Source organism: Zootoca vivipara, chromosome 8 (assembly GCF_965207765.1).
Source record: "Zootoca vivipara chromosome 8, rZooViv2.hap1.1, whole genome shotgun sequence".
In the NCBI taxonomy this organism is placed as follows: domain Eukaryota; kingdom Metazoa; phylum Chordata; class Lepidosauria; order Squamata; family Lacertidae; genus Zootoca; species Zootoca vivipara.
In genome coordinates, this window is record NC_142591.1 from 84,164,347 (window position 1) to 84,185,257 (window position 20,911).

Consider the following 20,911-nt stretch of genomic DNA (forward strand, 5'->3'; position numbering starts at 1 on the left):
TGATGGTGGTTAACTTTGTAATCTTGCCCAAAGGATGATGGGAAGGCCATGAAATGCCTGGCCACCATTTTGCATCTTCTAAAATACCCAGCATCATTCCTGGGCGAATGGGTGAGGGGAAGATAGTGGCAGCTGTTCACTTATATATGGTATGGAAGATTCAGAAAGTATATTTATAGATGGGGAATTTGAGGCACTCCAGCTAACATGTCCCAGTCAACATGGCCAATGGTGAAATATTCTTCCATTAGCTTTTCTTGAGGCAGAAACAGCGGCAAACTTTAAAATCCTACTATCTAAGTAACCAAGTATCACAGTGTTCTGTTTTATTGTTCATTGACATCTAGCTGAATATTTTCTTTATGGTTTCTCTGTTTTTACTGGTGTATTTCTTTGTGTTTTTGTTTTTAAATCTTGTATATACGTTTTTGTATATACATTTTTAAATCTTTTAAATCATCTTTCAGTGTTTTATGTAAATCGCTTAGGGATTTTGCATATTAAGCAGTATATGTTACTGATGGTGATGATCTAGTTGCCCTTATTCAATGGTCTTGGATGAAAAAAAAAGAATAATACAAAATATTAGCAGAGAAATGTTCAGCTCGGCTCTCATTTTAAATCTGGGAGACACTCTTCAAGTGAAGTAGAAAGAGTTGGAAAGCGGGCTGGCAGAGTTCTTGATCTCCTTAAACTGCAGAAATTACTGTTGCATTTTTGTAAGGCTCCACCTTGTTAAAAACTCCCTACAAGACTGAATATGTGGAGAAAAACAGCATATTAAGGGGGGGATCAGTGTGGGGTAGTTTTGGACTAGGACCCCAGTGACCAGGGTTCAAATCCCCACTTGGGCCATTTACTCACCTGCAGCATAACCTGCCTCACAGGGTTGTTATTAGGATAAAAATGGGGAAGGGATGTGCACCGCATTTAGCTCCTTGGAAAAGTGTGATATAAACAAAATAAATAAATATTAATAATTATAATTTTTAAGGAAAAGCCATGCATAAGTCTCTTCCTGATCATAGGATCGTAGAATTGTAGAGTTGGAATGCACCACTTTGTGACATGGAGAGAGGTAGCTTTTTTCCATTTTGTTTGAGTTCAGCTTTTGTTTTGTCTGTCTGTTTTCTTGCATGGAAAAACTGAGCCCACTCTCCCCTGCAGTTAGAATCGGTAGAGACTCAATTTCTACCACCTCGCTCAATGTAATGTGTAGAACTGCTCTCCAAGTCAAGATCTTCTCTCCCGAGAGATTCTCTGTTTACTGTCGCTGAGCTTTATTGACTCAAATGACTTTAATTTATTTGCTTTTAGTCTTACCTTGTGTAATCCCAGTTTAATTGTCATTTAATATCCTTTTAAAAGCTTGGCAGCAGAGAGTGAGCTCTGAATCATCAGCCCGGTTAACGGTTTATCGAGCCTCTGTATCGGGCTACGCTCTCCTTGAGTTTCTGGGAGAACTAAGTCAGAACCCTTGTGGATAGCTCAGTTGGTTAGAGCTGATAACACCTAGGTCTCAGGTTCAATTCCTTTACAGGACAGCTGCATATTTCTGTATTGCAGGGGGCTGGCTAATATGATCCTCATGGTCCCTGCTGACTCTATGATTCTAGGAGCATCTTTGAGAAAGTGATAGACAATTGTTTGATCTTCCATTCCATCCACCCCCCATTTTGAGGGCTTGACTTAAGTAAAGGTGAAGGGACCCCTGACCATAAGGTCCAGTCGCGACCGACTCTGGGGTTGCAGCGCTCATCTCACGTTATTGGCCGAGGGAGCCGGCGTACAGCTTCCAGGTCATGTGGCCAGCATGACAAAGCCGCTTCTGGCGAACCAGAGCAGCACACGGAAATGGCATTCCCGCTGTAGTGGTACCTATTTATCTACTTGCACTTTGACGTGCTTTCGAACTGCTAGGTTGGCAGGAGCTGGGACCGAGCATAGAATCATAGAGTTGGAAGAGACCACAATGGCCATCCAGTCCAACCCCCTGCCAAGCAGGAAACACCATCAAAGCATTCCTGACAGATGGCTGTCAAGCCTCTGTTTAAAGACCTCCAAAGAAGGAGAGTCCACCATACTCCTTGGCAGCAAATTCCACTGATGAACAGCTCTTACTGTCAGGAAGTTCTTCCTAATGTTTAGGTGGAATCATCTTTCTTGTAGCTTGAATCCATTGCTCCGTGTCCGCTTCTCTGGAGCAGCAGAAAACAACCTTTCTCCCTCCTCTATATGACATCCTTTTATATATTTGAACATGGCTATCATATCACCCCTTAACCTTCTCTTCTCCAGGCTAAATATACCCAGCTCCCTAAGCCGTTCCTCATAAGGCATCATTTCCAGGCCTTTGACCATTTTGATTGCCCTCCTCTGGACATGTTCCAGCTTGTCAGTATCCTTCTTGAACAGTATCCTTCTTGAACCTTCTTGAACTTGAACCACAGTATTCCAGGTGAGGTCTGATCCGTATTCCATGTATTCCAGTATTCCAGGTCTGACACAGTATTCCAGGTGAGGTCTGACCAGAGTGGTACTATTACTTCCCTTGCAAGCAACGGGAGCTCACCCCATGGCGGGGATTCAAAACACTGACCTTCTGATCGGCAAGCCCTAGGCTCAGAGGTTTAACCCATAGCACCACTTAAGTAGCCATACCTGACTTAAGTAGCCGTACTTAAAGCCTTGCATCTACTGAAATGTTGTATTCTGTGCTACGAACTTAAATTAAAATGCGCTCCAATTGAAGGAAGGAAGAAAGGAAGGAAGTTCTTGATAGGGTCTCCCCAAAATGCTCAGGTTCAGGCTTTGGTGCACCTCCAAGGGAAACTCCATAAAGTGGGGAAGCACCTCTACTAGCCCCATACATCATGAAGACTTAAGGAGAGCCCTGCTGGATCAAGCCGATGTCCCATCAAGTCCAGCATCTTTTTCTCACAGAGGCCAACTGCATGCCTGTGGCATCTCTGAGCAGTCAGCCACTACACACATGTGCAGATCACAGGTGCATTCACGAGGCAGGCAGGCAGGCAGAGGCAGGCAAGCACACATACAACAGAGGGGGCCAGACAGACAGAGGATGGAGCATTCTCAACCAAGTGCAGTTCCCAGGATTCTTCAGGGGAAATCAAGTGGTATATTAGTACTTTAGATCCATACAGGAAGAAGAAGAAGAAGAAGAAGAAGAAGAAGAAGAAGAAGAAGAAGAAGAAGAAGAAGAAGAAGAAGAAGAAGAAGAAGAAGAAGAAGAAGAAGAAGAAGAAGAGTTTATTATTTATACCCCACCCATCTGGCTGGGTTTCCCCAGCCACTCTGGGTGGCTTCCAACAGAAAATAAAATAATCGATTAAACATTAAAAGCCTCCCTAAACAGGGCTGCCTTCAGATGTCTTCTAAAAATCTGGTAGCTGTTTTTCTCTTTGACATCTGATGGGAGGGCATTCCACAGGGCGGGTGCCACTACCGAGAAGGCCCTCTGCCTGGTGCCCTGCAACTTGACTTATGTGTGTGTGGGGGGGGGTATGCTCCATCGATCGCTCCCAAAGCCAAAATTGTGTGCAGGCAACGGCCAATAGACACACACACATCCAACTGATGCACGACTGCACATGTGCCCATTGCGGCAACCCAGAAATAGATGGAAAAGGGGGTGGGATGGGGCAGGGCAGGGGCGAGGCGGGCTTATGCACAGTCCATAAACACATGTGGGGGTCAGGAACCTCACCCCTATGCAAATCAGTTGTTGCCGGTATAGTCAAAACACACTGCTTTCAATGGAAGATGGGATTGCCAAAGTTTTTTTTTCCCCTGGAACCCCAGCCCCCCCCCCCTTTTAACATGTTTGGCCATGCACCTAAAGCTGAATGTGCATAAATTGTGGACTTACTGTAGTACAGGTGTGTCCTTGTTTGGTTGCAGCAGTCATGTAGCACCTCAAAGCCCATCGGCTTCATTGTTGCAGAACCTTTCATGAACTAGAGTCCACTTTTCCCCCTGATGCATCGTTTCCTAGTCCACAAAAACTTGTGCCGTCACAAAGAACTGCCTTTAAAGTGCTACAAGATTTGTGATGTGTGTGCCTGTCTGTTCCCCCCTCTCCTTTAAGGCTCATTTCTTTGGCCTCACACAGGATCTTCCTATCTCAGCAGAAACAGAGCCTCCTGCTTCTGGACTGACAGGTCACCTTGGAACACCATTAAAGCTACCCCCCTTTTTGGGAATTACGTGTGATGCTATCCTTAAGAAGGACCAGTGGACATGGCAGCCGCCGGCTCAAATGTGCCTAACACCTTGAGGAAAATCTGCCTCAAATCCCATTGCGTCTGTAATGAGTGAGGGCTTTTGTCATTGGGATGCTAAGCCCAGCCCGGCAAGCAATGTCTCTCTGACTCCTAATGGGATTTGCCCATCTTTAGCAGTGAGATAGATTGATCCATGTGTGGCTCAGGGGGATGGGGCTTAAGAGATGCCTGAGGTCTCCTTAGGTGAGGAGGGAGGCAGTTCCATCTGATACACAGCCACAAGTATCAGAGAATAGGGGTTAGTGGTTTGTAAGTCCCTCAAAGTAGGCCACCTTTATGCATCAACTGGATGCAGAGAGTCCTCCATGCAAAATCGCAGGGGGCAGGCGAGAAGCAATGAGGAGGGCTGACCATAACAAGAGAATTTGCAAAGATTGAACTGAACTGAAAGTGTTTTGTGATACTTGCATGAAAGTTTTCATTTCTGAGTCCCTCCTATCGAAGAATTTCAGTCTACCCCTGGAGAACATTTGGCAAAATGCTGCCCTCCCTGTTTCACCTCTGACGAAATGCAGGCAAAACTGTGGATCCAGGTTTAATATTATTTTAATCTTCTTGAAGGAAGCAACAGATTTGGCCCCAACTCCTTCCCATACCCTCTCTTAGACTGTTACTTCCCTTGTCCATTGGTATGAACTAACAATGATTTCACCACCCCTACCCCGAAGAATAATAATTGTCATGATTAGTGCAATGCTGAAGATTTATCTCACATTTGTTTGAAAATTCTCCATCACTTAATGGGCGTGGTGGAATCCCTACAGACCTTCCTGGGTGTTGAGATCAGCAGAGGGAGTGGCCCACCTCCTTTAGAAGTTGTCAGTTGTCTTGGTAGTTCCACCTTCCTCAAATGTTTGGGGGGTGTTGGTCCAGCAAGAGAGAGGGCACTTTCTGTTGTAGAATTCTCTCCCCACGAAGGTGTGTCTGGCTTAACAGTACAACAAACAGCAAATGCTGAAGGTGCATATCCTTTGGCACCTGAGATGATTTTTTGTGTGATGTTAATTTAATAAGAAATAGTGGCAGTTCCATTAAAATTTTTTTAAAAAAGAGACTATACAAGATTCTGCAAAATACAATGTTATCAAACAGGATCATAAATACAGTCCATATACAATTAGAGATCAGTGACAAACGAATACAGACGTGAAATTAAACCAACATACATAAACCATAGGTATGTAATTGCATGGAAGGTAGTGAGTAGAACTATTTATAACATATAATGGTTAATGCCCTGAGTCTATATCAGCCACATTCATTCATTGGCCAAGGTGGGTTTTGTGCCATGTTCCTCCTTGCTTGCAAATGAAATAAAATCAGACCAAAGAGGTCCAAAACCATGTTTTTTATTGGCCCCTAAGGACTCTCAGCTTAATCATCGGGGGTTTTTCCAGCAGAAAAGTGAAGGATAGCTCAGCCAGTAAAAGCATGAGATTCTTTAATCTCAGGATCATTGGGCAGAAGATTCCTGCATTGCAGAAGGTTGGACTGGACAACCTTCGTGGTTCCTTCCAACTCTACAATTGTTTGGTTGTATGGAAATGTTGCTATCTCTCTGTGTTACAAGGATGGTAGACTGCCAATGGCTGCTGTCCATGGTGACTATGTTTCTGGATGCTGGGAATCAGAAGTGGGGAAGATACTCTGGTACTCACGTCCCACTTGCCGGCTTCCCATGGGCACCTGGTTGTCCAATGTGAGAATAGGATGTTGAGCTAGATGGGCCATTGGCCGGATCCAGCATATCTCTTATGTCCTTAGTAAAAGGAGCCTCCGTCTGGGTTTCCTTCACCCCAAGGCAAGCAGACTGATTCCTTACTGCAAAGGGCCATTTGCAAATGACTCTAACCATAACTGTTTGCCTGTTTTGTTTTATTCCATTTAGGCCTACCTGCCTTGGTGGTGGCCATCTCTGTGGGATTCACGAAAGCCAAGGGGTATGGCACCATGAACTAGTGAGTAACAGTTTCCTTCTTTCCTCCCTCCCTCCCTTCTTTCCTATCATATTTCAAGGCACACATTTTTTGCTTGCTTGCTTTATTTGCAAAAATCTCTGTACCACAAACCACTGAGCAGCCTAAAATATTCTGTTGAACAGTATAAAAGCAACAATAAAATTACATCCCTAAAACGAGTACAAAATGCATCACAAATCCGCGGATTGGCTTAATACGTCAACATTGCTGGATCACCCCTCAGGGAAACCCTGGGCAAATTGATGAGTTTTAAGCAGGATGTGGGTGGCACCATGGTCTAAACCACTGAGCCTCTTGGTCTTGCCGATCAGAAAGTTGGTAGTTTGAATCCCAGCGACGGGGTAAGCTCCTGTCCCAGCTTCTGCCAACCTAACAGTTTGAAAGCATGCCAGTGCGAGTAGATAAATAGGTACTGCTGTGGCGGGAAGGTAAACGGCATTTCCGTGCACACTGGTTTCCATCATGGTGTCCTGTTGCACCAGAAGCGGTTTAGTCATGCTGCCATATGACCTGGAAAGCTCTCTGAGGACAAATGTTGGCTCCCTCGGCCTGAAATCAAGATGAGCGGTGCAACCCCATATGCACCTTTGACTGGACTTAACAGTCAGGGGTCCTTTACCTTTTTTTACCTTTAAGCAGATGCCTAAATGCCAATACTGTAGCTGCCTTCCAGATGTTTAAAGGGACCCCTGACCATTAGGTCCAGTCGCGGACGACTCTGGGGTTGTGGTGCTCATCTTGCTTTACTGGCCGAGGGAGCTGGTGTACAGCTTCCATGTCATGTAGCCAGCATGACTAAGCAGCTTCTGGCGAACCAGAGCAGCACACGGAAACGCTGTTTACCTTCCCGCCGGAGCGGTACCTATTTATCTACTTGCACTTTGACGTGCTTTCGAACTGCTAGGTTGGCAGGAGCTGGGACCGAGCAACGGGAGCTCACCCCGTCGCGGGGATTAGAACCGCCGACCTTCTGATCGGCAAGCCCTAGGCTCTGTGGTTTATTAGGTATCTATTGTGGATTTCTGCTTGCTGGTTTCCCATTGGGGCACCTGGTTCACCACTAGGAGAACAGGATGCAGGACTAGATGGGCCATTGGCCTGATCCAGCAGACCTCTTCTTATGTTCATATATCCTTATGTAGATATGAAATGTAGTAGTATTAGTGCTACGGCAACAACACATTCCAATGTGCAGGTGCTTGAAGATGCTCATGAGGTATAAAAAGGTAAAGGGACCCCTGACCATTAGGTCCAGTCGTGACCGACTCTGGGGTTGCGCGCTCATCTCGCATTATTGGCCGAGGGAGCCGGCGTATAGCTTCCAGGTCATGTGGCCAGCATGACAAAGCCGCTTCTGGCAAACCAGAGCAGCACATGGAAACGCCGTTTACCTTCCCGCTGTAGCGGTTCCTATTTATCTACTTGCATTTTGACGTGCTTTTGAACTGCTAGGTTGGCAGGAGCTGGGACCAAGCAACGGGAGCTCACCCCGTCACAGGGATTCGAACCGCCAACCTTCTGATCAGCAAGCCCTAGGCTCAGTGGTTTAACCACAGTGCCACCTGGGTCCCAAATTGCTGGGATAATCACCCCAAATTGCTGGGATATGAATCTTGGGCATGCATGATGCTCACCTCAAAGATGAGGTGTGCAGTGCAGACCCTAGATTCTTCTCCACCTTAATTAAAATCCAAGCTGGAGAAGAATTATTTGCTTGCTTCTCAGCTCCTGAGTCCTAAAGCTTTTTTTTTTTCATCAGGAGCACACCAGAGGACAGTTCTGGCACCTCTCAGATGGGTGCCATAGGAGCCAACTCCTAGGGACAGAGGGGTCTTCGGGGCCCCCAATAAAATATTTGAGGGGGCCCACACACCCCAAAAGTTGATGGAAATTGCCATTCAAACAGTGTGTGCGCACTGTGTCATGTGATCAATTGCCACATGAGAGAGACTGGGGATCTGATAGCTTTCCCTTCCTCAGTTGTGGAGTCAGACTTTGGTCTTTCAAATTCCAGGGTATGGTCAGCGGTGGGTGAATCTGTCAATTGGGGTTTCTTTCGGTTTCTCATTTTCCCAGTTTCAAATTCGGTTCTCTGTGTTTCCACATCAGTTTGCAGATTATTATTTTTGTAGCATTCTACTACTACAAATTTTTAATAATGCACACATTTTTATACACAGTTTTGTTTTATATACACATTCCACTCTTTGACAGTGGAACACCCTCAGAAGAAAGTTTTTAAGCAGAAGTTGGATGACCATCTGTCAGAGATGCTATAGTTGAGATTCCTTCATTGCGGGGGGTTGGATTAGATGACACTCAGGGTCCTTTTTTAAGTGCATTTCATTTAATGTTTCATCAAGCAGGATCCTTAATTTATGGATTTATCCCATCACTATGTACACTTTAATGAGGAATTTATCCAGGTATATTCATTTTTGTACACACTACTTAGCTGGAGAATTGCACTGTGAAACTCTGAGAAACACAGTATACTCCCTCTTTAAGAAGTCTGCAGCAAATTGCAAAATTGCAGCAACGTAAGTTCTTTCGGAGTCCCAAGTCTCTGGGTTTTAGATGAGACTTGGTGGGGCAGTTATTCCTCCAGCCTCTTCCCATCCCAAGAAGCATGATTCAAATGATATTGATAGTTTAGTTATGTCTTATACAATTTCCAAGTTTCATTTTTCTATTATGCTAAGAGAGAGGGAGAGGGAGAGGGAGAGGGAGAGGGAGAGGGAGAGGTGGAGAGAGAGAGAGAGAGAGAGAGAGAGAGAGAGAGAGAGAGAGAGAGAGAGAGAGAGAGAGAGTGAAGGTATGGGGATACTGGACTAGATGATTGGCCTGATCCAGACTCTTCTTATGTTCTTTTACATAGCAATAGTATTTCCTTTCTCTGCACTAGGAACCCGAATATTCTTTGTGAGGCGTGATTAGCAGACAGCCCAGATTTTGCAGTTGCTTCCTAAAGCAAAATGTTGGCATGGTTGCGAAGAGGAGCAGATGCTCACGGGGAACTCCAAAGAGAGCAGCCCAGCAGGATTGTCAGAATCGAGTTTAGGGACTCTGGGTGTCCAGGTGGCAGATTCCCCAGTGCTCGGAGGAAAGCAGAGACAAGAACCAGCTGAAATTAAATCTGTGAGGGAGGAGAATGGAGTCAATTGAATTCAATACAGTCATACCTCGGGTTACAGACGCTTCAGGTTGCGCATTTTCGGGTTGCGACTGCACTGAACCTGGACGTACCGGAATGGGTTACTTCCGGGTTTCGGCACTCGTGCATGCACAGAAGCTCTAAATTGTGCTTTGTGCATGCGCAGAAGCACCGAATCGAGACCCGCACATGTGCAGATGTGGTGCTGCGGGTTGTGAACGCTGCGGGTTGCGAATGTGCCTCCCGAAAGGATCACGTTCACAACCCAAGCATCCACTGCACTGGGTGGATCAAAACGATATTGCAGTCTACCCTCAGCTGACCTCTATAATTCTGATGTGTTTAAAAAATGCTCTGTTTGACACATGCATCTGGCATTGGCATATTTTGATATGAGTTAAGATGATCGTATGTTCACTTTGGGAGGTCTGAGGTTGATGAAATATCTTGGGAAGTGCAGGGAAGTGCAGAGCTACAATACTACTACTACTACTACTAATAATAATAATAATAATAAATTTTATTTATAACCCACCCATCTGGCTGGGTTTCCCCAGCCACTCTGGGCGGCTCCCAACAGAATATTAAAAAGGTGATTAAACATCAAACCTTAAAAACTTCCCTAAACAGGGCTGCCTTCAGATGTCTTCTAAAAGTCAGATAGTTGTTTATTTCCTTGACATCTGATGGGAGGGCATTCCACGGGGGGGCACCATCAAGAAGCCCCCCCCTGCCTGTTTCCCTGTAACCTTACTTCTCGTGGTGAGGGAACCGCCAGAAGGCCCTCGGAGCTGGACCTCAATGTCTGGGCAGAATGATGGTGGTAGAGACGCTCCTTCAGGTATACAGGACCGAGGCCATTTAGGGCTTTATAGACCAGCACCAACACTTTGAATCGGCTGATCAGGGCATCAGAAGGTCTGCAGGGCTTCAGGGATGCCAACATCCATGCCCCTCCACACACCCAACCATTTCTCCACACACCCAACCACTTCTCTTCATGGTTGCTTGTCATCACAGCTCACTCAAGCCATGTTTCTGAGCTCTTCCTTAGCGTGGTGCTGATAACACCAAGCCGGCATATGGGATAGCTGCATATTCCTGTTTTGCAGAGGGTTGGACTCCCAACTCAGGGTCTCTTCCAACTCTACAATTCTGCTGCTCCAGGCTAATGGTCCATCTATTCCAGCATCCTAGTCTCACAATGACCAACCAGATGCCCCAGTGACCTGGACCTGGATGCAACAGCGCTCCACACTTGTGAGTCCGGGCAAGTGTTATTCAGAGGCATAATTCCTCTGACTTTGGAGGTCGACCTTGTGGCTAGTAGGCACTTAAAGTCCTTTCCTCTATGAATTAGTCTAAGCCAGGGGTCCCCAGACTTACCCGCCTTTGGGCCGGTGCCCGCCGTGCCGATCGCGCGGCAGGCCGGAGGGTGGGGGAGTGCGCGCCCGTGCGCATGCGCACACACATTTACTGGCATGGTGGCATGCTTCCAGGCCGGAAAAATCGCCAAAAATTGTTTGTGCGCATGCGTATGGGCCTCCCCGACCCAGAAGTGCACCTCCCCTGACCCGGAAGCGCACCGGAAATGACCTCTTCTGGGTCGGGAGATTTTCGGCGCTTTTTTCAGATCTGGAAGTGCGCCGCCGCGCAGCGCGCTGTAAGAGCAGGCGGTGGCAGCGGGCAGCGGGGGTCGTCGCGGGCCGGATTGGGAGGCCAATTGGGCCGCATCCGGCCCCCGGGCCGTAGTCTGCGGACCCCTGGTCTAAGCCTTGTTAAAGGCCCTCCACGTTGGTGGCTATCACTACATCTTATGGGATTGAATTCCAGAGGTGATTTATGGCCTGCGTGCATAGTTTTTTAAAAGTTCTGCGAAATAGTGAGCGAGCAAATAGTTTTTAGAAGTCCTGGGAAATAAGGAGCTGACAACAACAAAAACTCAAGCCGAAGGTTCCCTGTGGAGAAATTTTTGATCGACCTGGACTTCCGATGCAAACTATTGGATGTTCACCGAGTGCAGGGTTTTGTGTCTGCTCCTGACTGGTGATTATTAATTAATTAATCACGTAGCACAGTGTCACAAGAAAGAGTTTGTTCTGCAGAGGGGACCTGCACAACGGTGCGACAAAGCACAGCCAGGACACAGCTGGATGTTGTGATGTTTTACCACTTGTAGGAAAGATAAACTGGAAGTTGCTGACACAACATGGGTGGTTAGAGTTTTAATCACTCAGCTCCTGGAAAAAAGGCAGACTCCCTGTTGCCTCTCTAACCTTCACATTCAGGACCGTGCAGGACTGAATGAGTTAGAATCCCTGAGTTACAATTATTCCTATATATGGAGAAGCTTCCTGTTTTCTTGTTCCTGTAAAATCACTAATCTTCCTTTGGCCTACATTTAAAGTGGCATCATACCACTGTAAACAGTCCTGAGTTTCCACAAAGTATCCCAAGGGTTCTTTGCTAAGGATGCTGAGAGTTGATAGGAGGCGCCTATTCCCTTCGCATTACTACAGCTCCCAGAGTGATTAGGGAAAGTTCTTGAAAGAACACACAGATATTTTAAAACCTGGATTTAATATGCAGAGAGCAGCAATAAGGATCCTGCTTAATGAAACATTAAATGAAATGCATTTAAAGGTGAACTTACTTAATCCATACCCAATGAAGCAATACGTGAACCGAAAAACACACACCCAGCAACCGTTGCAATTTTCACGTCTCTAAATTTTGCAAAGCTGTTTTCCTGCAAAATACCGGTAACAGGTACGAGAAATGTATATATGATTGTAAAGTGTTAAAAATAATAATTATCTTTATTGCGGTCCAACAACCCATAACATAGATGCAGAATAAAATACAGACTCATATAGACAACCCCCCAGGGAAAGGAGACCTAAGCGTTACTTGTTTAGTCATGGGCATGTTGATCTTTGATTCTTTTGACTCCTGAAAGAAACTTTGCCACGGCCACTGTGATATCGTTGGACTTGTCGTCCAGAAGATATTGATTTGGTAGGCTTCAGATTGACCCGGCCGATTTGCCAATAGTGGTTTAATCAACAGTGTTAATAAAACAATCATATGTTACTGAAAATATTAGACCCCCCCAAATGCATTTGATTACGGGAAGTTGCTTTGTGAAAATGTGTAGAGAGGCAGAACTCTGGGAGAACAGGGTTCAAATCCCCACTTGGCCATGGAGCTCAGTGGATGGCCTTGGGAGTCAGTTACTGCCTCTCAGGCCAACCTACCTCGCAGGGTTGTTGTGGGGGTTAATTGAGGACAGGGAGACCCATGTGCTCGACCCTGAGCTCCTTAGAGCACAATGTGGAATATAAGGGCAATAAATTATTTAATAATAAATATTTTAGACAAACTGGCATACAGTGTGTATATTAGGGGAAAATTTCCCTAAAGTGCTGATGAATTTTCACAATGATGTTTTTTTTTTTTTAAAGCGAATATGTGAAAATTTGAAAAGGAAAAGGAAAATTGGGTGAACCCAGAATGGACAGGTTTCCCCAACCCTAATTATTATAAGTGTTTATCATGCAACTTGTCTCATTGGGCAGACCCAACCTGCTTCCCATTTTCCTCATTTTAAATGTTGTTTCTGTGCAATGTCTCTGCTGTGCCTGGAGACTAGTCTCGCCACTGCCTTGACGTCTGTTTTCTCCCTCTTCCTCTCCTAGCTGTTGGCTGTCTTTGGAAGGAGGTCTCCTTTATGCCTTCGTGGGACCAGCAGCGGCTGTCGTTTTGGTACTTTACCCGAATTCCAAACATTTTTCTTTTTCTTTGTGCCTTCCCTATGCTCCCAACTCCCCCAAAGACCACTTATTCTTTTACTTTTATTTTTGAAAAAAAGACACATACACACTCTCTCTCTACCTTCAAGAAGAAATTGCTCCTTGAGGAAAGCAAAAGTGCCCAAGCTAAGGTCCTTTCTCCACAGGAGATTTGTTTCAGATTAATTAAGGGTGTGAATGCCATATTGATGGGTGAAATTGAATGAAGGCACTTAAGGGGGTGGAAAGGAGGATTAAGAGTGGTTTGCTTCATGTAGCAGTTGCAAAGGTCTGGCATTAGCTGTGTTCAAAGGACCCTGAATATACTGTGATTAATAGACATCCACAAACAAAACGTAATTCAGGACAGTCTGTCTGAACTGTACATAAACACTGTTTGAGGGACAAGAGATCTGGCAAGGAGTCGTGGACAACTGGGGGGGGGGGGGGCTAACCTTGCACAGGATCTCTGTGTTGTAGCAACAGAGAAATTGTAGGAATGGTATAGCTATGCAACCTTGCAGCATGCCCTTGTAAATGCAATACACAATGCAACAGGGAATAATAAAAATTGCAAAATATTATTATTATTATTATTATTACAACAATTTAAAATTCAGTTGAAAACATACAATTAAAAAGAGGCATCAAGGGTAGCGATGGGGACCAGCTCACATTTTAATGTGGAACTCCCCAATATGCAAACTTGATATGCAGCAATCCTTCCATTCTGAAAGTTTGCATTGCAGTTCTTGAGCCAAATGCTATGTGAAAAAATAAAAATAAAATCTGCATGTTAGGGGAAAGTGTGCATTGAAATGCATGCCTTAGTGAAAATAACATACAAAATGCATTATGTTAAGGGAATTTGTTTGCAAAAAAAAAAAGTGGACGTCCAGAGAAATTCACGCTAACCCACTGATGAATTTTGCAAAATTGGCATGGAATCGTGGAAGACTGAATTTGAGACTGGAAAAAAAAATGAGGAGCTGAAATTGACACATTTTTCCATCCCTGATCAAAGGGAGCTGATGGCCTCTTTGAGCCCACGGGGCTTTAAAGCAGTTCTGTTTGCGCTTGTGTTTGGGATGCTGACAAGGAGACAACCCCATCCTTGAACAGAGAGAGACATGACATCTTTCATGCCCACGCCCTGGTTTTCTCCCTCCAATTTGTATTCCTGGGAACTCTCTTGAAAAATTGGTTTGACTCCAATGTCTGCTTTCCCAGACACCAAACGTTCATCATGCAAAAGGCTCCAGGACCAAATAAGAAATTAGCAATCCTGAGTCCTCTAACCTTGTGCAGGTCAGAGTCCTGCTGGCCACTCGGATTTTGTTATTAACCTCTCTTAAGCAATGCTAAACTGACTGGGAGATATCTGGGCATGTTCATCAGCTTGATATGTATGATTTTGCTTCTGATTTTTGACATGGTCGGGCTTTTCAAACAAACGTGTCTGTCTGTTGTTTCTCTTCCAACAGGTGAACATGGTTATTGGTATTCTGGTATTTAACAAACTTGTATCGAAAGATGGAATAACAGATAAGAAACTGAAGGAACGGGCAGGGTATGCCTTATATCAATAATTCCTCTAAGCAAAAAAGAATGACATCGGAAATTAAACAGTCACACTCGATAACCAGGCAGGGGTGGAGGAACACAATGGGGAGGATGATAATGGTAACCCCCTCCCTCACAAAAAAGTAGGAATTAGCTACTAGAGCTTCTTTTTCCCAATTTTGACAGAAATGGAAGGCCAAGGTTTTCACTTGAGTGTGGTTTACTAAAGGAGCAGAAATGCAACAGAGAAGTTCATGCAAAAAACAAACAAACATGAAAACATCGCCTGATTTTAAACAGCTGTCTGTGGGTTCGACACTTCCACCCCGAAATAGCCCCAACTTTCCCTAAGATCCCACAAATCTCCACTCACATTTCACAGCATATGAGCCAGTCGTTTGTATTGTGTTTATGGTATCTTAAGTTTGATTGGTGCGTGTGGGTTGAGAGGTGAGAAGTAGGTAAGAGACATGTCATGCTCCTTCTGGGGTAGTTTGTGCAACTTTGGCCCCCACCCTGCACTCAGCTCTCATCTGTGGCTCCTAGAAGCTGTAGTGGCCACACCCCAGGAATGGCTTCACATGGCCAGCTAAACCAGAAGAGGATAGCCAATGGGTCTCAAACCCTTAGTGAGTTAGGGACTTCCCCTCCGTTTGAAGACAGGCTCTGGTGGATTGGTCAAGAAGGCAGTTTCTGCATGTACTGTAGAGGGAAGTGGGGGGCAGATGAGGCTCATCAACCCATCTAGGGGAAAGAAAACTCTTCCTAAACCTCTGCTGTATTGCCAGGTGCAAAAAACAATGCCACCCAAACCCAGAAGTAAGTCCTGTGGAATTCAATTGTTCCCAAACTGCCTTGGGCTGATCTGGGGGAATCTGGCCTACAGGAGGAGTATGTATCTAGTGGAGACAGCCCCAGATCACCCCAGGATAGGTTGGGCTGCCCAGAGCAATTGGCAGCTAGCAATGGGCAGTTCATCTAGCATGGAGAAAGAGAGGCTAGCAGGCCCAGCATGGTGAGTGGAGGCTTAATAATAATAATAATAATAATAATAATAATAATAATAATAATTTATTATTTGTACCCCGCCCATCCGGCTGGGATTCCGTCCTAAAGGCTGCGATGTGCTCCTCTGCAGTATCAAACCACACAGCCAGAAAATTGCTCGATTGGAAGTTATTGTCCTGTTGAAACATGACTGAGTCTTCCAATCAAGGCCTCCCCCAGCTGGTTATCGACTGTGTCGAATGTGCACTGAAAATGGAAACGTCGAGGGAAATGTGGGCCTTTGCTTTTCCATGCCTTTCCTTCCCCCCTTCTATTTTCTGTTCATTTCTTTGCTTGCATGTGAAATGTTCTCTTTTAAAAGTACGTTATCCACGTTGAATGGTTCTGCTGATATTGTTACCTGTTTAGAACATGTTACCTGTTGAGAATGTGGAAATGCCTGGGAGAGCTGGATCAATTCAGGTCATCTAGCCAGCTAAGGTCAACCTGGGGTTTTTTTGGAACTGTGTTGGAGAAGTGGCAGTGGTGTGGGTTGATGTAGTAGATTTTGATGCACATGACATGAAAAAACCTGAACAGAGGAGGATGGAGTCTGATGTCTTCTTCTTTGGGAATAGTCTATGGACTATCTCAGATGGCTCTCAGGCAGAAGTTGGATGACCAACCTGTCAGACATTCTTTAGCTGTAATTCCTGCATTTTAGGGAGTTGAACTAAGTCCCTTCCAACTCTACAAGTTTATGATTTGCATTATATGGATTTCTATGGCTAAATATAACTGGGACCCAGGTGGCGCTGTGGGTTAAACCACAGAGTCTAGGGCTTGCTGATCAGAAGGTCGGCGGTTTGAATCCCTGCGACGGGGTGAGCTCCCGTTGCTCGGTCCCAGCTCCTGCCTACCTAGCAGTTCGAAAGCATGTCAAAGTGCAAGTAGATAAATAGGGACCGCTCCGGCGGGAAGGTAAACGGCGTTTCCGTGCCCTGCTCTGGTTTGCCAGAAGCAGCTTTGTCATGCTGGCCACATAACCCGGAAGCCGTCTCCCTCGGCCTATAGAGCGAGATGAGCGCCGCAACCCCAGAGTCGGACACGACTGGACCTGATGGTCAGGGGCCCCTTTACCTTTACGGCTAAATATATTTGGCTGGAAATGGAAACTGGGGAACATGTGGCTTTCCAGAAGTTGTTAAACTACAGCCCCCATCATCCCTCACCATTGTCGACGATGGGTTGTGTTGATGGGAGCTGCTGTCACACAACTACTAGGGGACCAAATGTTCTCCATATGTGATATATAGTATCAGCACAAACACATTTATAGCCAGATCCATAAGGTTGTCTGTATTCCTGGTTGAGCAAATTAGTCCCTCCCCCCCCCCCCGTCTCCATTCTTGACTGCTGCAGCGCCGTCTTGGCTTCAAGAACCAGCTAGGCAGCATTGCAGACTTTCTCCAAAATACCCATCTTCCCCCCACCCTGAGTTGTGGCACCAATTTCCCTAGAAGCCACCGATGTCAGCTAGCATGTCCCTCCAGAACCCATGTGGGAGCATTGTCTCCAGTTGGATTCTTGGAAAAGAAAATGGTGGGGCCCCCAGCTCATAGCCACCAGGAAGAACATTACTTGCTGCTGCTACTATGCAGTAGGGGACGCGTGTGGTGCTGTGGTCTAAACCACTGAGCCCAGGGCTTGCCGATCAGAAGGTGGCGGTTCGAATCCCCATGACGGGGTGAGCTCCCGTTGCTTTGTCCCAGCTCCTGCCAACCTAGCACATCAAAGTGCAAGTATAGAAATTCTAATAATCTAATAATAATCCTGGGGTGGTTCACAGAAAATCACAGAAATTGTGGGTAGCCGCGGAATATTCACAGCCTTGAGTCCCACTCTGTGGCTGGTCAACCTTTTCCAACACGGTTCCATCTAACCCCAGTGGTGTTGACATGATTCTTGACCTTTTGGGGGGCGGGGGGCGGGGGGAGTTGAGCTGTTGCTCATGGCTTTCCGCACCTGGAATGACATAGATGAGAGTTTTAACCCTTCCCTTTCCGTTATTTCGTTTATTTCTCTATCCCTCTTTCAAGCTATGGGTGTCGTCAGTTGGGATTTCCTTTTGATCTGTTTTTGTTTTTTTGGTTCCCCTTATGGGTTTAAATATCCCCACCCCCCACCCAAATGTCCTCCTGTCCTTCCTGCCTTTTCCTTTTATTTTTTTGGTTTTGTTTGTGTTTTCACGAGCAAAGTGTTTTGTTTCGTTTCAGTCTTTTAATTTTAATTGCAGTCAGATGGCAGTGCCCCTTTACGGCATCACGCTCAAATGTTCCAAGTGTGGAGTGCTATCTTCTGCTGACGTTTCCGCCACAGCCACCAGTAACGCCATGTTAGTTCCTCTAATTTCAACTTCTTTTCTTTTTCCTTTTTTATTTTTTAAAAAATATTATTTTCTATCCCCCTCGACCCTTTTGGTTTCGAGTCTCCTCCTTCTTGCTCTCTCTCTCGCTCTCTCTCTTTCCCTTTCCCTTTTCCGCACCCTGGTTTGATTTCTTATACCCGCCTGGCGCTTCTGTCTCCTTTATTCTCTCCTTGGACCATATTAGGAAGCTCCTTTATACTGAATCAGTCCATCTATCTCAGGATCATCCCCACTGACTGGCAGTGGCCCTTCAGGGTTTCAGTCAAGAGTCTCTCCCAGCCCTACCTGGAAATGCCAATGGGGGTCGAACCTGGGACCTTCTGCATGCTCTACCACTGAGCTGTGGACCTTCCCCCAAACTATAGAAACCCACTTTATATATATATTTAAAAAGTGCACCCATTATCCAAGAGGAAGCGTCTGAATACAAACAGCTCCTTAGAACCCATTGAAGGCTTGGACTGATGGGTCTTCATTGATTACAGTCAGGATAGAAACCCACAAACATGGGGTCAACACCAAAGTAGCCTTGTTCCTTGTGTTTGATCAATCTGCCCACACCAACATCCAAAAGCGGCAAAACAGACAGTCACGAGAATAAATGATACACAAAGAATAAGACAAAACCACCGCGACAACTCCCTGAAACGAGATGTAGTTTGAAGATAACTTAAAACATTTTCTGACTGCTCCAGTCAGAGTTATGTTTGTTTGAACACCTTTACTTTAGAAGGCTGATGCAGCTTGTGGTTTAAACTTTGAGATATGTCCACTATAACACCTTAGCTTTAGTAAACCTGCACAGCCATTAGTTTAATCTTGCAAGAAAATGTTTTTTGTTGATTAATATTCTTTGGAGGTTATCTAACCTTGCGTTAAAACAATTTCAGCTTTCTTTGGGAAAATTTCCCCGACTGCTCTGTTTTATTCAACCTTTTGTAGAGTTCATTACTCTAGTCTGAGTTAGTTTAAACATTAAGATATAAAGAAACCAAACTAAAAAGCTTTTTTCCTTCTGAGGAAGATATTTCCAGTGAAACGAGAGTATATAGCCAGCATCTCATCAGGTGATTTGATTCATAGATCACTTAGAAAAAGTTTAATTTCTTTCTTATTTACTTAAGTTCGGGAGACTTATATATATTTTTGATATCTGAAGTATCTGAAGAAGTGTGCATGCACACGAAAGCTCATACCTATGACAAACTTAGTTGGTCTCTAAGGTGCTACTGGAAGGATTTTTTCTATATTTTTGAATAGTCATTAGTTTTAAGTTATCTTCACACTACACCTTGTTTCAGGGAGTTGCCGCGGTGGTTTTGTCTTATTATTTGCACACCAACATCCAGGCAGCTGCATTTTCTACTATTCGCAGTTTGGGAAGCATTCTCAAGGGCTGCAATATAGTAATCCTTCCGTGCAGATGGCTCAGTTTCCTAAGATAAGAACATCAGAAGAGTCTCCTGGGTGGCCCATTGAGACCAGCATCCTGTTCTCACAGTGGCCAACCTCTGTGTCTAGAATTCTACAGCCTCTCATCCTGCACAGCAAACTTGGGAAGCTATGTCAATATAGGTCTACTCAAGTTTGCCTTGCTGGTCTTTTCAGGCCTTGCTGGTGCTTCATTCCATACTTAGATGTGAAGGTGGGAGCCTTCCTCAATTCATATCCCTACCTGGTTCACGGTGGCCCTCACAATGTCACTACAGCTGCCGCCATGCATGACAATTGGCCATGATAGCTGGGGCTGAAGGGATTTGGAGTCCAGCAACATTGAGAGGGTAACAGTTCCCGATCCCTGTATTAGCACCTGGCTTGCTGTGATCTACTGCCCCTGATAATGGAAGCTCCACTTAGCTGTCAGAGCTAAGATTGACAGTGCTAGGCCTAATTGCAGAAATGGGGATATACCTGGACTGCAGTATCCATCACCCCTGACTGTCAGTCCTGCTGGCCAGGACTGAAGGGAGTTGGAACCCAACAACATCTGGAGGACTTCGGGTTGAGCTAGATGAGCCTATGGGTCACCTCCAAGACTACAGTGCTATGATTCCGTGACCACAGTTTCCCCGCCTGTGAATGATGCTGCAATGTTGCAGCTGTGAACTTTCAATTCAGATTGGGGGTGGCAGAAAACAAATCTCCAATACTAAGGTTGATCTTCTGTAGGAACCGATTAATTGACAGGTGCTGGGCTTATGACTTGTGGCAAGGAAGTGAAAACTACAGTTAAAAAATAGAAGGGAAACTCCATCAATTCCCCACAGCAACTGGTAAGCCCACTTCTTCAAAGTCCTTGCAAAAGTGATGCCGAAATGGACCTTTATTCTATCCTTAGATTGAAGGACCTTTATTCCATCCTTAGATTGAAGGCTGCCTTAAAGCATCTTCTCCTCCCATTGTCCTGTTTGACAGAGAATTGTTCTCTGTGGCTGCCCCATAATATTCCTCTGCTGTCTTCCGCATGCCATTCACATTCCAGTATCCTAAATTAAGCTTGTAATGATCTTGGCTTGCTATCATTTCAGCATATGATGTTGGGAGTCTAAAGCAGCGATGGGCAGACTTTTGGCTTGTAAGAACTGCTTTATTTGTGTGTGTTTTTCCAGCTAGAACCAGGTGCAAAATACTATCTCAGGAGGGAAGAAATGTTTTATGTAAGAAGGGCAGGGAATTTATGAGCACATGCTCAACCCAGGACTAAA

At 45.2% G+C, this 20,911-nt stretch overlaps 1 protein-coding gene across 3 annotated transcripts in view; it reads left to right on the forward strand.

Moving 5' to 3' along the window:
- LOC118090001 (adhesion G protein-coupled receptor B1) overlaps nt 1–20,911 on the forward strand; it is a 63,733-nt gene that overhangs the window by 9,082 nt on the left and 33,740 nt on the right. For 2 of the 3 annotated variants that reach the window (XM_088676054.1, XM_088676052.1), the window contains exons 2-5: nt 6,193–6,262; nt 13,136–13,202; nt 14,713–14,798; nt 18,075–18,173. In XM_088676054.1, the coding sequence (XP_088532180.1) occupies nt 6,255–6,262; nt 13,136–13,202; nt 14,713–14,798; nt 18,075–18,173 (260 nt within the window). In that variant the 5' untranslated portion in view covers nt 6,193–6,254. The remainder of the gene's footprint in view (nt 1–6,192; nt 6,263–13,135; nt 13,203–14,712; nt 14,799–18,074; nt 18,174–20,911) is intronic. The other variant, XM_088676053.1, reaches the window with a different exon arrangement.